Source organism: Anser anser (genome assembly GCF_964211835.1).
Source record: "Anser anser genome assembly, chromosome: 1".
In the NCBI taxonomy this organism is placed as follows: Eukaryota; Metazoa; Chordata; class Aves; order Anseriformes; family Anatidae; genus Anser; species Anser anser.
The window spans coordinates 183,008,860-183,022,304 of record NC_139720.1 but is presented as its reverse complement, the minus strand read 5'-3'; the positions used below and the strand labels follow the sequence as shown (position 1 = coordinate 183,022,304).

Here is a 13,445-nt window from a genome sequence, read left to right as displayed (position 1 = left end):
GCTGACGCAGGCCTCTCGTGGTAATAACTGAGGACGCCAGTAGTTTCCCCGATGCACACAACTGAAAAGTCATCCCCAAACCCACAACACAGGTAATGGGAACCCTGCCATTGAGGTGGGAAGCTGGTTTTATTTTGGCCTGAAAATACTCTTAGCTTTCTCACTTCCTGATGACAGGCTGTCGAAGAAGAAATACGACAAAAGGTTTACTGAAGTATTTTATTTGGCAACTGTTTAGCAAAACAAGTCTCTACCATTACCACCTCTGCCCAGTAATGCAGTAGTTGGGCTCAAATACAGAGGCTTTAACTACTGAATGAGAACTACAACATTTGATAATTTTGTAGCAAACTCCAAAATTATGTTAGTCCAAAGCTTTCATCACCCAGGAAGTACAGAAACCCTTCCCAGTGCTTCAAATTCTTCGGGGAGATCTGTTGAGGAATGTGAGATCAGTCTGTAACTGTTTCATTGTTCTGAAATATTCCAGACAGAATTGTGTAATTGATTTTGAGAATCAGATTATCGTGAGTTCAAGGTGATGGGGATGTATCTGGGATGTATCTGTGAGGCTCCACATCACTACGCTGCGGCAGCCATTTACGACAGCTCAAGCCTACAGATTTGCCCAGTGCCTCCTGGAAGGTTTCCAGACCACATATTCCATAAAGGGAGGTGGACCCTTCTTGGAGAACTTGCATCCTGAAACTCAACTGGTGTACCGAACTGGTGGTTAAATATTGGAAAAATAAACAACTTCAGGCAGAAAACAGTACTGAGGAAAAGTAACTGAAATCCTATGGGTTTGGAGTATGTTGGTGCTGGAACCAGTAAGCCTGTTCACTGACTTATAGGTGTTTACAATCTCTGCTACGTTCTCATTTAATGTCTAATCATATTTTTACACTGTACAAAATAATACTGTCAAATTAAAAGCAGAATAAATGTCAGTTAATCAGAAAAGAAAACCAGGTCATCTTCCAAGAAGTATTATTCCAAAGACCAAATGGAAATGCAAAAAATTCAACTGGAAAACATATTAAGAAGAAATATATGCAAAGCTTAAATTTCAAAGGACAATACTTTGCTATTTGATAAAAAGAAAATACAGTCCTGGTACATATAAAAAGAATGTCTGTAAGATGAAACAGAGATATACTTCCTTCCATTCATTGCTGTTGAGTTCTAAATCTAGCACTACACTTAGGAAAGAAGAAAAGCAAACTGGAAATGGCCCAAATGAAAGGAAGAAATTGAGACAGGTGTAGAACAACCGGTATGTAAAGAAAGACAGAAGTAACATAATCGCTTTTTGGTTTGAAGTAATCAATAAATGGAGACCACTTTCAGCGTCAGACATTTGTCCTCCATTTCTGATTTATATTATTATGGCTTTAATTTCTCCCCGTTTCTTTTTGTTATGTCTTTTTTTTCCCATTAAATTAAAACACCACTCAATACTTAATGTTTTCTCATTACAAAGAACCTATAAACTGTAATCTAAATAATAAACTGTTTTTCATAAACTAATCACCTTCTAAAGCATCTCTCGTTTTCAAACCATTGATCATCTCCGTGCAACCTATCACATTTTCAACTTCGCTATCAAAATATATAGTAGCTTTATGTGCAGTTTCCCACTAGTTGGTTTCTAATAATTACTGGAGGCAAATTTCCTGTTAACTTCTATTTGCTTCACTTTTTATACATTCAGAAATGACGTTAGCATTTCTTACTTTCACACTTTCAGTTATTGTTCACCGACAATCTGTTAGCAAAATGTTTCAAATGCAGACTCTTTGCTTGTAGATTTGCTTCTAGATTTAAGGGCTTCACTGTATTAAACCCAATTTTGTTTGAATGGGTCAAGCACACCATCTGTTCCACCAAGTGTGACCTTCAGCCTAACACAGTACAGTGTTCTTTTGGTTAAATAAAGCATAACTTTTAGAAAAATATCCAATGTTGTTTTACAACGTACACCGAAGAATCAATAAACAGCTCGCAGCCCAAAATTAAACTTGTTTTAGGGAACAATTGCTTCTACTAAAAATGCTTGTCTTTCTGCCAATCTGAAAATGAATAGCTTGTTACCATTGTCTGCTAGACTGACATTATCAGGTATATTTTTACATTTACACATGCATCTGAGTTCCGGCAACCTTTTTCCCCTGAAATGGATTCAAGAAAACAGGAAACTGAGAAATGAACATGGCAACAGACAATAAATTGTATTGTGTTTTACTGTGATCATTTTATTCTACATAAAGAGAGAACAAAACTATGGGGCAACACATTACTGTCGTCATTGAGTCCAACACCCCCAAAATCTGCTGACACTCTACACAAATCATTACTGATATCTCATTCGAATGAAGAAAACATTCCTAGGGAAAAACACTTCCAATTATCTTGGAAGAACCACAGTGACTGAGCCAGCAAAGCGCTGACTGAGCCAGCAAAGCAGAAAACAGAGACCCTTTGCAGATTAAAATGCATTGGGAACACTGAACGTATTTTGATGTGTAGTATCTTTACTTCCAGCTGACAAACTAAAAAGAGATGGATACTCCACAGAGCACTGCAGTTAGGGACAGACAACACACATGCATTAGGGGAGCACATTAGGGAAGAGCACTGGTAGACCCTGTGGTGGTACGGGCACTTCCCGTATTACGTATGAAGGACTGGAGGCAAGGCACGTGAAGCACATCACATGAGACCATCACACAGCATAGCAAGCATGGAGAATGGAGTCTCTGCTCCTTCGGTAACTGCAGAGACAGGTTTGGCTGTTTTACATACTTACACAAGCCTCATTTTTTGAAAATTGCCTATTGATCTGTGATTGTGATTATCAATTGTGATTATATTATGAATTGTGATTATCGTGACTGAAAAAAAAAAAAAAACTGAGACCTTCCCCAGGTGATAAAGGAGTTTCATTTTTGTCAGAGCGCTAGCTCCTACGCCACATTTCTTTCTTCTTCTGAATAAGGTTCCCACAAGAAAAATCTAACAATGTTATTGTATAAAACAGCAAAGGTCTCTGAACATACCACAGCAAGGAAGCAGGGTATATCAAACTGAAGGTAGGAGATATGACCAATAAGAACATGGATGCTACCTTCAGAAAACATTTAGGCTATCCTGTTAAGGGAGAGATAAACTTTAAACACATATTGTAAGAGAAATAGAAAAATAGTTACGTCCCTTCATTTCTCTTGGAAAAATAATTTTAACAATTTATTGCACATACAAATAGTACACAATGCTTGGTGTTCTCATAATCATCCCTGAACATGTCTCTCACTACGTGACGTTGTCAACTGCACGTAGGCCGAGGCAACAGCTGGAGGAAAAGTGTTTCTGTGCGCTCTCCCTCAGTGCCGTGCTTGCTTCGAGCACCCAGCTCTTCTCAAGGCGCCCACATCACCAAAAGCGATGCGCCTCAGAGAAGAGATGGGGTGTGTTTTCTCAGCCTCTCCTCGCCTCAGCTCGGCGGCAGCCGCACTCCCAGCCCCGAGGGGCCGCCCCAGCTAAGCCTGGCTCGGCTGCCCGCTCCGGCTGCGGTAGGAGGATCCCGGGGAGGCGCTACCTCCCTTCCCTCCCCCTCCTGGCGGCTGAGGAGGCGCCTGACAGCGGCTGCACCCTCCCCAGCCCCACTGCAGGGAGGAGGAGGAGGAGGAGGAAGAGGAGGAGGAGCCGCCGCCTGCGGGGAAGGTAAGCTATACGGAGCAAGCAGCCCGCCGCCGCCCTTCCCTCCCCGTCCCCCGGGCAGAGCCGCCCCGCTGAGGGGAGCGGCGGTTGGGACCGGTGCGCGGCGCCCCAACGGCCGCCGCCCGCCCCGCCCCGCCCCGCGCCAGCCGCCGCCGGGCATGGCGGGGGAGGGTGGGACGGAAAGGGCGGGCGCTGCGCCTCCCGCCCCGCGCCGCCCGGACGGCATCTGGGGGCTGCCCGCTGAGGGGGCGTCGTGGGCTTTCCCGGGCGAACTTCCATTGTGGTTCCTTCTAGAGATTGGGTTTCTCGTGTTGTTGAATACAAATAAGAGGGTGCAGTTAGCACGGGGATCGTAGTGTGGTTGCAAACTGAATAAAGTCTGTTTACGGATGGTTTTTGTGCATCGTTGTGACCCGCTGGGGTGAACTGGTGATTGGTTTGGGGGTGAAGTAATGGTGGAGGGTGTGAAAGGAGGCACGGGTAAGGGAAAAGTGGAGAAATAATGACCCTGCTGCATGTGGGGTTGGGGAGAAATAAACGTGACAGAGTGACACTTGGTGGTAATGATGCGGTGGGCAGTAAAGCAACAGGAAGAGGCTGTGTGGATAAAAAATAATCAAGCTTATCATTGCTTTGATGGGGAAAAGAATATAGGATCTTTTGATGGTGTCTGCTATAGACCAGAAAAGCTGGATTTCAATGAGGATAGTGCTTGCTGAGAGGAAAATACCAGGAATTTTATCATAGGTGGGCTTGTTAACATCATCATTTGGAAGGAAATACAGCAGTCCACTTACACAGAACTGCTCGAAGCTTGCTGAACAGGCACTGAATTGCCCGTTTCTCAGTGTGAAAACTTCTGGGAAGAGCTTTCAATCCAGGATCACATTTGTAGTTTGATTATTGACATACAATACAGGCCTAAACAAAGGTTGAAATTCATGATCTCGGGAGGGCCAACTTTGAAAATCAAGAGGCTTAATTCGTGATGTCAGTTGCACTGAGTCCTGAGGGCCCTGAAGGTAAAGAAGGTATGAACTTGTTTTATGCCAAAGGTAAAGTTTGTTTGGAATTAATATCCAAAAAAGAAAAAAGGTCTGCCAAACTGTTACTTATCTCAAAAAGAATGTTTTGGAATAAAGAATAGAAAAAGGACGGATAAGCAAAGAAAGCTGCAGGAAATAAAGTGTAGTGATGAAGTGAAAATTGTCCAAAGTTAGTCTGAGTTAGTTATAGGTGAGTGTTTTTAAAGCTTGTGTAATCATCTAAGTAAAAATGAAAATAGAAGTAAGACCTCTAGGTGATAAAGTTGAAATAAAATAACCTTGGCCTTACGTTGCATGAGATGTCTTACAGTTTGGAGACTATTGCAGCAAGTAGATTTAATATTAGATGCTTAAACACATTAAGGAACAATATTTTGTCTCTGGATTAGTTTTTAAGAGCTGGGAAACTTCTATCTGCTATGTCTAATCCTATACTCTTGCTATTTTTGTTGGTCACTTACAATTTCAGAAGACTCTTAAAGAAATACCCAACTGGACAGTTAGAGTCATTTACTCACCGAGAAATACTGCTAAATTTTTTTTCATGTGCAAATTCTATTTACTGTTGTCTCTCTCCCTTCTGTAAAATATATCTTTTTTTATGCAGACAGCTATAACTATCAAAGTTTAAACAATCTGAATTCTTAGATCCAGGTATAGAATATCCATTATTTGTATATCTATTTTAGATGATACGTTTATATTTACATGGTAGATGCATATTGCACCGTCCTTCAGCCCTGCCTGGCCTTTTGTGCTGGGTTCATGGGAAACACTCTTGCAAGTACCCAGTGTTACAGGGAGGTCTAAGTACGGCCACCAGTTCATGCTGTGGTCCTGTTAGACATAGTCTTGAAAAAAATCCACTCTTGGTGACCCAGTGTGCAGAAAGACTGTGCTAAATCTACGCAATGAATGTAGAAAAGAGAGCCAGATGTGGTTTAATAATGCTTACGGGCTTGTTTATTTATTTTGTTTTTGTTGTTGTTTTAATTAAGGCATAGAATGTTTTAGAAGGTACCTTTTATAAATTAAAGCTTTTAGCTTAAATGGGGCTAGAAGGCATAGAAGGCCCTTCCTTGGACACGTAAGGAACTGGTTGGAGGTTAGAACTATAGGAGCTTTCCTCTTCAACAGATTGAGCAGGATGTGAGGTCAAAGATCCAACAGCTAGACCTGATACATGGCTCAAAATTTGGCTGAATCAGGTAACGTCTGGCTAATAACAATTTCGGCTAGGTGAAATCCCATTAGAGGAGGCATAACGAAGTAAGTGCATTTGCTTGCTGGTTTTGTATTAATGTAATGACATATTTATGATTACATGATAAAATAAAGACCCTTGTTTGACATACTGTTCCTATGGCATTGAACTGGTGTCATCAGGCTCCCACTTGTAGTTGCAATGCATCTTAACGTCTGCATTATACATTGTTTATCCTGATAAGCTTGATGAACTGTTAGTATTTCTTAAATTCTTAAACCTTAAACATTTTCTGAACTAAGATTCATTAAGGTTGTAAAAAGAAATGCTCTCTATTTTTTTCACATATTTTATTGCATTATTTTGCATTCATTTGCTATGCTACGTGGTTGATATTTTTAATAAAGGTATTTTAAAACCAAATCTTCAGAATACTTTCATTTCCCTGAAGCTGGTTCCTTGAACTCTCAAGTCAAAATGAAAAATCAATATAAGTTTCAATTCTACCAAAACGGTAATATGGTAAATTAAATGCAGTATTTTAAATGGACAAGAGCTAATAATTGCATCCATTGTTAATATTTTATTAGGTTTGTCTCTGTATGGATTACAGGAACTGAAGAGTGTTCAGAGTTTGGCTAGAAATTTGGCAAAGAGAAAGAGCTTTTCATGTTAGTTTTCTGAAAATCTGGAATCGGCCATATTAAAAAAGCAAATATTTTTCTTTGGCATCTCAGGTTAGATTTAGATTATATTAAATTTAGATACAGGAATAACATCCTGTCCCCAAGAAACTGTCTAACAAATTGTTTGATTATTTTAATACACCTGAAGATCTGGAGATAATGCTCATTATATATTTTTTTCTTTTAATGCAAAAGTAAACCACTAATTATGTGAAAATGACTCTAGCATGCTCCTATCATGGTTTTCAGCATTGAAGGTAGTTTGTGCATTCATTTTCCATTATCTGAAACATTTGATTGCCTTCAAAAGGTATTTTTGCTCTTATATAAAAGAGTGAAAATACTTTAATTTAAAAATATTTTGTGATCAACACCTTTTAATCAGGCTTTTTTAGCTGCCAACCTTGAGATTTCAACATAGATTTGCTGAAGACTATTTTCTAATCTTTGTACTTCTGCTTTTTGTTTGTTATATATTTTCTGTTCCTTAATAGTTTTTAGTTGTTTCATTCAAATCTTAATTTTTTTTCCAGTCAAGTAGATGGATGCCCAAAGCTTTCAAATTATTTTTTCAGGGTGACTGGAGGGTTTGTGGAATGGAGAAAAGAATTTGAGATTTGTTTCTTCTGCTTTAAGCGTTTTCCCTCTGGTAGATGACGATGCATTTTTCCAGTCAGTTCCACGCTTGCTGCTCCCTGGTAAACAATACACCATTCTACATCAATGACGATGAGAGACAACAGTTCTAAGGGGGGAAAAATAGAATAGGGATGGAAGAAATAAAGAAGCTTAATATGGGCAGTGTGTCTTACCATCTGTTTTCTATAGGACTTACAAAAGTCCTATTGAATTTTACAAAAATCAAATTAATCAAATTTTCTTCCTAACCAAAAGCTCCAAGGTTTGGGGTGTTTTGTTTTTTTTTTGTTTGTTTGTTTGCTTTGTTTTGTTTTTGAGGTGAGGGGAAGGTGTCCCAGGAGTCTTCATATGAGTTTCAGAGCAATTTTGTCACTTAGGGCAGAAATTTCGCACCAGATCCTGACACTTATTTTTAAACCATCAAAGAGTTGAAAGGTCATGTCATCTGTTTTCTTTCCTGCCTTCTCACTTATTTCAAAACATTTTTCCCTGATATATTTGTTCTTTACCACCACGGTACTAAAGCTGAATTGAAGGGCAGTGCTGAGCATGGGTTATAAAACAGTATTCCCACTAACTTCCTTGCTTTGGTATGTCCGTGTTCCCTTGTTGTATGTTGTTTGTATCTTATCCTGCACTGCTTTCATTTATCTCAATTAATTTATTTTGGGATGATGAAATTACTGGGAAAGAAAAAAAAAGCCTTCACGTATAGATTTCAAGCATCTAGCTCCAATAAATCATTCTGCATGTAAATGGGGCTCCAATGTAAGAAGGACATGGACCTATTCAAACGAGACCAGAGGGCTGGAGAAAGGCTGAGAGAGTTGGGGGTTGTTCAGCCTGGAGAAGAGAAGGCTTCGGGGAGACCCTATAGCGGCCTTCCAGTACCTAAAGGGGGCCTACAGGAAAGCTGGGGAGGGACTCTTTGTCAGGGAGTGGAGTGATAGGACGAGGGGGAATGGCTTTAAACTAGAAGACGGGAGGTTTAGATTAGATATTTGGAAGAAATTCTTGACTCGGAGGGTGGTGAGGCACTGGCACAGGCTGCCCGGAGAAGCTGTGGCTGCCCCATCCCTGGAGGTGTTCAAGCCCAGGCTGGATGGGGCTTTGGGCAACCTGGTCTGGTGGGAGGTGTCCCTGCCCATGGCAGGGGGTTGGGACTGGGTGGTCTTTCAGGTCCCTTCCAACCCAAACTATTCAATGAACCTCTGATAATTTCAGTGGGGTCATACTGGATGTCTCTTCCTGGAGCCAACAGGCAGAACTGGTTATCGTGCTAAAAAGAGAGATAGCATCTGACTAGATGTTTTTTGGCTGAAGTTTTGGTTCTGTAGAGTGAGACAATAAGGCTGTCTTATTTTAGGTCATTTTAATTAGAAATTTCTGTAGCAGTTACCTACTTCACAAGGTCAAGGATGTCAGGCTTTCAGACTGTCAAGACTGCAGTCTTTCAGAGGTTCTTGGATTCAGCCTCCAAATTGCATGTACTTTTGCTCTTGAAATTAGTAGGCAGCCAGTGGAGCTTGCATCAGAAGCCAAGAAGTCACAGTACGGTGTCAAGAAGCAAGTAGGGAATGAGAAAAGAGTGTGCTTTCGTTGGAGATGGCAGCTCTTCAAACAACCACTTACTGTTTGCCAGGGTCTGCAGTTCCTTGGTCATGGAAAATGCTGCATCAGTGGAGGAGTAAATGAAGATCTGAGTTCTGTCAGTTTATGGTCGGCACTAGACAGGGTAGTGACATTTCAGTGTTTGTACATGAACAAGGATGATAATTTTGAAAATAGACTCATGTCTTCCCAGAAAGGGAATGTAACCTCTTCAGTGGGAGTAGCTGTCAATAATATTACTGTTCTGTCCTCTCCTGCAAGATCAGTTGAACAATTTAGCATCGTTTCATGACTTTTCCTGCACATGGCTGCTGAGAAATCAACAATATCAGGCAAGGTTAGGTCCCTTTCCTAAAGGTGTCAGCAAGTCCTTTTTCTTCTGTGACTTTTTCCTTCTACTCTTTCCAAGGCCTTTGGTTAGAGTTATTGGGGGAGGAAGCTCCAGACAGACCTTTGATTCAGCAGATGAGATTCAGAAATGCTGAAATTAAGTGCGAGGAAATACTAAGTGGGGTTCTGGGAAGGAAAAAAAAACGTTTGCTTGCCAAGTTCCTAGAGAGAGAATCTACAAGCATGTTTACATTCAAATGAGTTAGTGAACCTGTATAAATATTTAGGATTAAATGGTCTGGTTAGACTCTTAATAGAGCTTAGCTAATAGAACCAGCATCTGTGTTACTTAACTTAATCTTATCTATACCACAGAGGCATACATAGTCTACCCACATACCATGGCTGCAAGAAATCCAGAGTCAGAACTTACAAATTGCACAACTTGACTCAGGCTGCCAGAGTACGCTGTCCAGATTCTTATATTGGACTTGGATTCCAGATAGGAGATTTATGAAAGTTCAGTGTAAACGCTTTTAAAACACTGTGTACTTCCTCAAAACATGGACATTTACTATGAAGTTTCTTCTTTAAGATTTTCGTGTTAGATTTTTTTTTTGAAAAAACAGTTAGTGAATATATATATATATAAAGTTTTAATGCATGAGAAATATTTCTTGCTTACCTACTTACTTTTGAAAGTATTGCCTTTTTTTTTTTTTTAAAGTAATGACTAGCTATTCTAAGGTAAGGTTTTTCAGCAATTATTTGCATATTTTAAGATTTCGTAGGTGAACAGCCCTAAAAACTTGGTTCTAATAGCTAGGACTGTATTTTTCTTCTGTATCTAAAGTACTCAAATATGAAGGTTTTGTTCTTTAAACATTTGATTAAAGTACTGTTTTTCCTTTGCTTCACAGTAATTTTTCTGAAGGAAAAATTCCTAAGAGTAAGCAAACATGAATCATCACTAGTATGCTAGAGGTACTCAGATAAGAATGATTGTTATGTAGGCTTAATGATTTAATATATTTTCTTTGTCCTTCTTTGTTTTCAGGATCTAATACTCAATATATACTCTTAAATCAATTGCCTCTTTTTACAAAGAACGCCCTTGCAGATGCAAACATGACAATCAGTATGTACTTGTATTACATCAAATGAATTTGAATAAAAGAATAAATGGGTATCATCTGAGGCATCCTACGTACCGATACCCTATGTAGGACTGTTCAGAAATAAAGCACCTATGTTTGCAGAATGGTTAGAAGAATGGAGTTGCAGGGTAATTTTCTCATAGTTATGTTTAAGATAAAACATCACTTTTGAATTGTGAGGACATGTAAGTGATCTCTGTTCTTGCAAAAGTTAGTTCAAAGCTCTCAGTATGTTTCTGGGGCTCTGAAAAATTAGTGGGCCGGAGATCCTTTTGTTAGATAAGTGAATGGTCCATACTGATGTATCTTCATTTATACCAGCAGATAACCTGCTTTTAAAGTCAAACTATGTGCTTTTGTCTAAACAGAAGAAATGGAAGTAAAATGTTAGAACTCGAAGAATGATGAATGAGTCGTGTATCAAATGGCTTGCAGAAGAGAGACAGAATCCCACATTCACTTAAATTAGAAAATTCATAGTTAGTAGTTAATCTCTTGGAGAACCTGTCAGCCATGTAGGCTAAAGGTGGCTAAGGAGATGATTACACATATCAACATTGACAGGCAGTGTTGGAAATTGAAGCTGCAAAATTTTGCATGGCCTTGTTAATCAGTTTCACTCTTAACACTGCTGACGTGGTTGACGTTAAACGTTTCAGAACTGCAGTTTGGGAACACAATCCTGCTCTGGTCATGCAAAAGGCCTTAATTTGGCAGGTTGTTTCTAGTTTCAATAGAGATAACATTCGCAACATCAAGTGGTCGCGTTCTCATTGTCTGAACAAGTAAATATGTTGAAGAAAATAAGAAAATAACAAATTTCTTAACAGCAAAAGCATACCAAGTTACCGTGTATTATTAAGGTGTAAAGCATGGTAAATGGCCATGTGTGTTCCTTCAGGGCTCTGTTCAGTTGTGTAAGCGTAACTGACTAGTGCTCATTTAAGGCAAATAAAGAGATTTTTTCTTCATTCAGTGAATTAAATCATATTTGTTAAATCCTTAAAACTGACAATATTTAAATCGTATGAACTTGATATATTCTACATCTTTGGGCTTGGTCTTACAGGATGAAGGCTTCCATAAGGGACATGTTTTGTAATAACATTAGCTAGTTTTATAAAGCTACATTTGATACTTCTTTTAAAGTGTAGTAGTCTTCTGAAAAATAGCTAAATAAAATGGTGGTTTCTTGTTCTTTGGATGTTATTGTGCCTCTAATCAGAATTTTCCAGACATTCTGTTTTCAGTGAAATGTAAACAGATTTTTAGCATTGGCTGAATCGGTGCCCCTCCAAGAAAATGACATTTACCACTTTCCAACTTGCTGAGTAAAAGAAGCCCGCACAGCTTCAAAGCTGCTTAGTAATTTGTGCAGTTTTACTGGAAATGGAGTTGCATGGCTTTATGGTAGGGAATTGTTTAAGGATAGCAGGGGCATGCATATTCATGTGGGAAGAAACATCTGATCTGGAAATTGTTTCCACTGATGATGCACATCACAGAAAGCATGCAATTCTTTTACAGAGCTGGCAATATTTTCTGAAACAAAGTGGACATTCTAACAATTCTCAGTAAACCTGAAAAGCCCCAAATGTTTTTTTCTAACAAGGCTTTTCAAAATGGAACTGGAATAAGAACATTTGAAGGCTTATGCCAGAAATGGAAAGCTTTGTCCAGTGTGCTTTTTCTTTTTTTTGAAAGAACTGTCTTGAAAAATTACATGAGCAAGGTTCTAAAGCTATTTTTACTACAATTAAAAAAATTAGAGTATTGTATTTATTAAAACCTTTTCCTTTCCAATAACTAACTGTACCACTTATTAAAAAAAATAAATAATTGTCCAAGAATTACTATTTAGGTAAGAATACAGAATAGTAGAGTCCATCTCACTGATCACTGTACAGTTAAATATAAAAATGAAATTGTCTGAGCTTCATGATTTTTGTTTTCTCACCCAATACAGGCAAATAGTTCTGGCTTAATATGGAGTGTGTATAGTTCTATAAAGTATTTTTGCAGCAATATGATATGGTGATTTTAACCACAGTTCTCTCTCTGCAGGGGGACACAGGCACAAATCCATATGGAGGATGAAACTCTTCCTGCTCAAGAAGTCAGTGCCAAGGTCAGAGTGTGACTTTGTGTTAAGACTTTCATACTGCTCTACTCAAGAGGATTAAGCTGGTTTCATTTAGTACTAACTTAGTACATGCTGGTAGCTTTCAAGATAAACTTAAAACCAAAACTCTAGGTATAAAATGATAGTTGGAAAAGAAATGTTACTTATGTGATCCACAAATCGTTAGAAGAACAATACATTCATTTGAAGTGGGTTGAATTGCTCCTTTGTCTTACAGCATTGGTGTAATTTAGAATTAAGTTCTAAAGTTACTTGTTTCAGCCTGATGTTTCAACAAGATGAACTTGTAAGAATTAACTTTTGTAGCATAATACGATGAAAAAAATCAATCCCGTTTTTCTCTTTCTTTTTCTTTGAAAACCCTGTGTGTAAAACTTCACGAAACGTATCATTTAGGTTTTGAGCTTAATGATAGTGCCTTGTTAAGGTGATCTGTATGACAGAACTGAATAACCAGCTTTTAGACTGATTGATGAGGTCAAGTGAAATTTTGGGGATATTGGAGACATAGCTGATACACCTTTGCGATAGGTAGCTGGTTCATTTGAAATCTCAAATTTTTGTCTAGCTCTGTCTTCCGTGAACCTGTGCAATATAACAAGGGAACTAATCACTGATGGGACATAAATATTGTAGGCTGATTCTTCAAGCTCTCTTTTTTGGGGGGACAAAATATGATGGAAAGTGAGGAAGGGGAAAAAATCTTTAAAAGTGAAAGAATGTCTCTTACTAAGTTGGATGAAATTAGTGATTCCAGAGACAGGATTTAGATTATGTTTTAGTCTGACAAAGTCCGTTAATAACTCTTCTATTTAAAAAAAAAAAAAAAAAAAAGTCAATATTGTAAGTATTTTTCTTGGGTGCTTTTTATAGTACTTTTTTCAGAGTATGATTTTAATGTTAAGAAAT

General features: G+C 38.7%; 1 protein-coding gene across 2 annotated transcripts in view; it reads left to right on the top strand.

Annotated features, from left to right (window-relative positions):
• Nucleotides 1–3,139: 3,139 nt before the first annotated feature.
• LOC310880363 (RCC1 and BTB domain-containing protein 2) overlaps nt 3,140–13,445 on the top strand; it is a 35,700-nt gene continuing 25,394 nt past the window's right edge. Inside the window, exons 1-2 of one of the 2 annotated variants that reach the window (XM_083796062.1) lie at nt 3,140–3,723; nt 12,458–12,521. In XM_083796062.1, coding sequence (XP_083652188.1) covers nt 3,272–3,723; nt 12,458–12,521 — 516 coding nt within the window. In that variant the 5' untranslated portion in view covers nt 3,140–3,271. The remainder of the gene's footprint in view (nt 3,724–12,457; nt 12,522–13,445) is intronic. The other variant, XM_083796061.1, reaches the window with a different exon arrangement.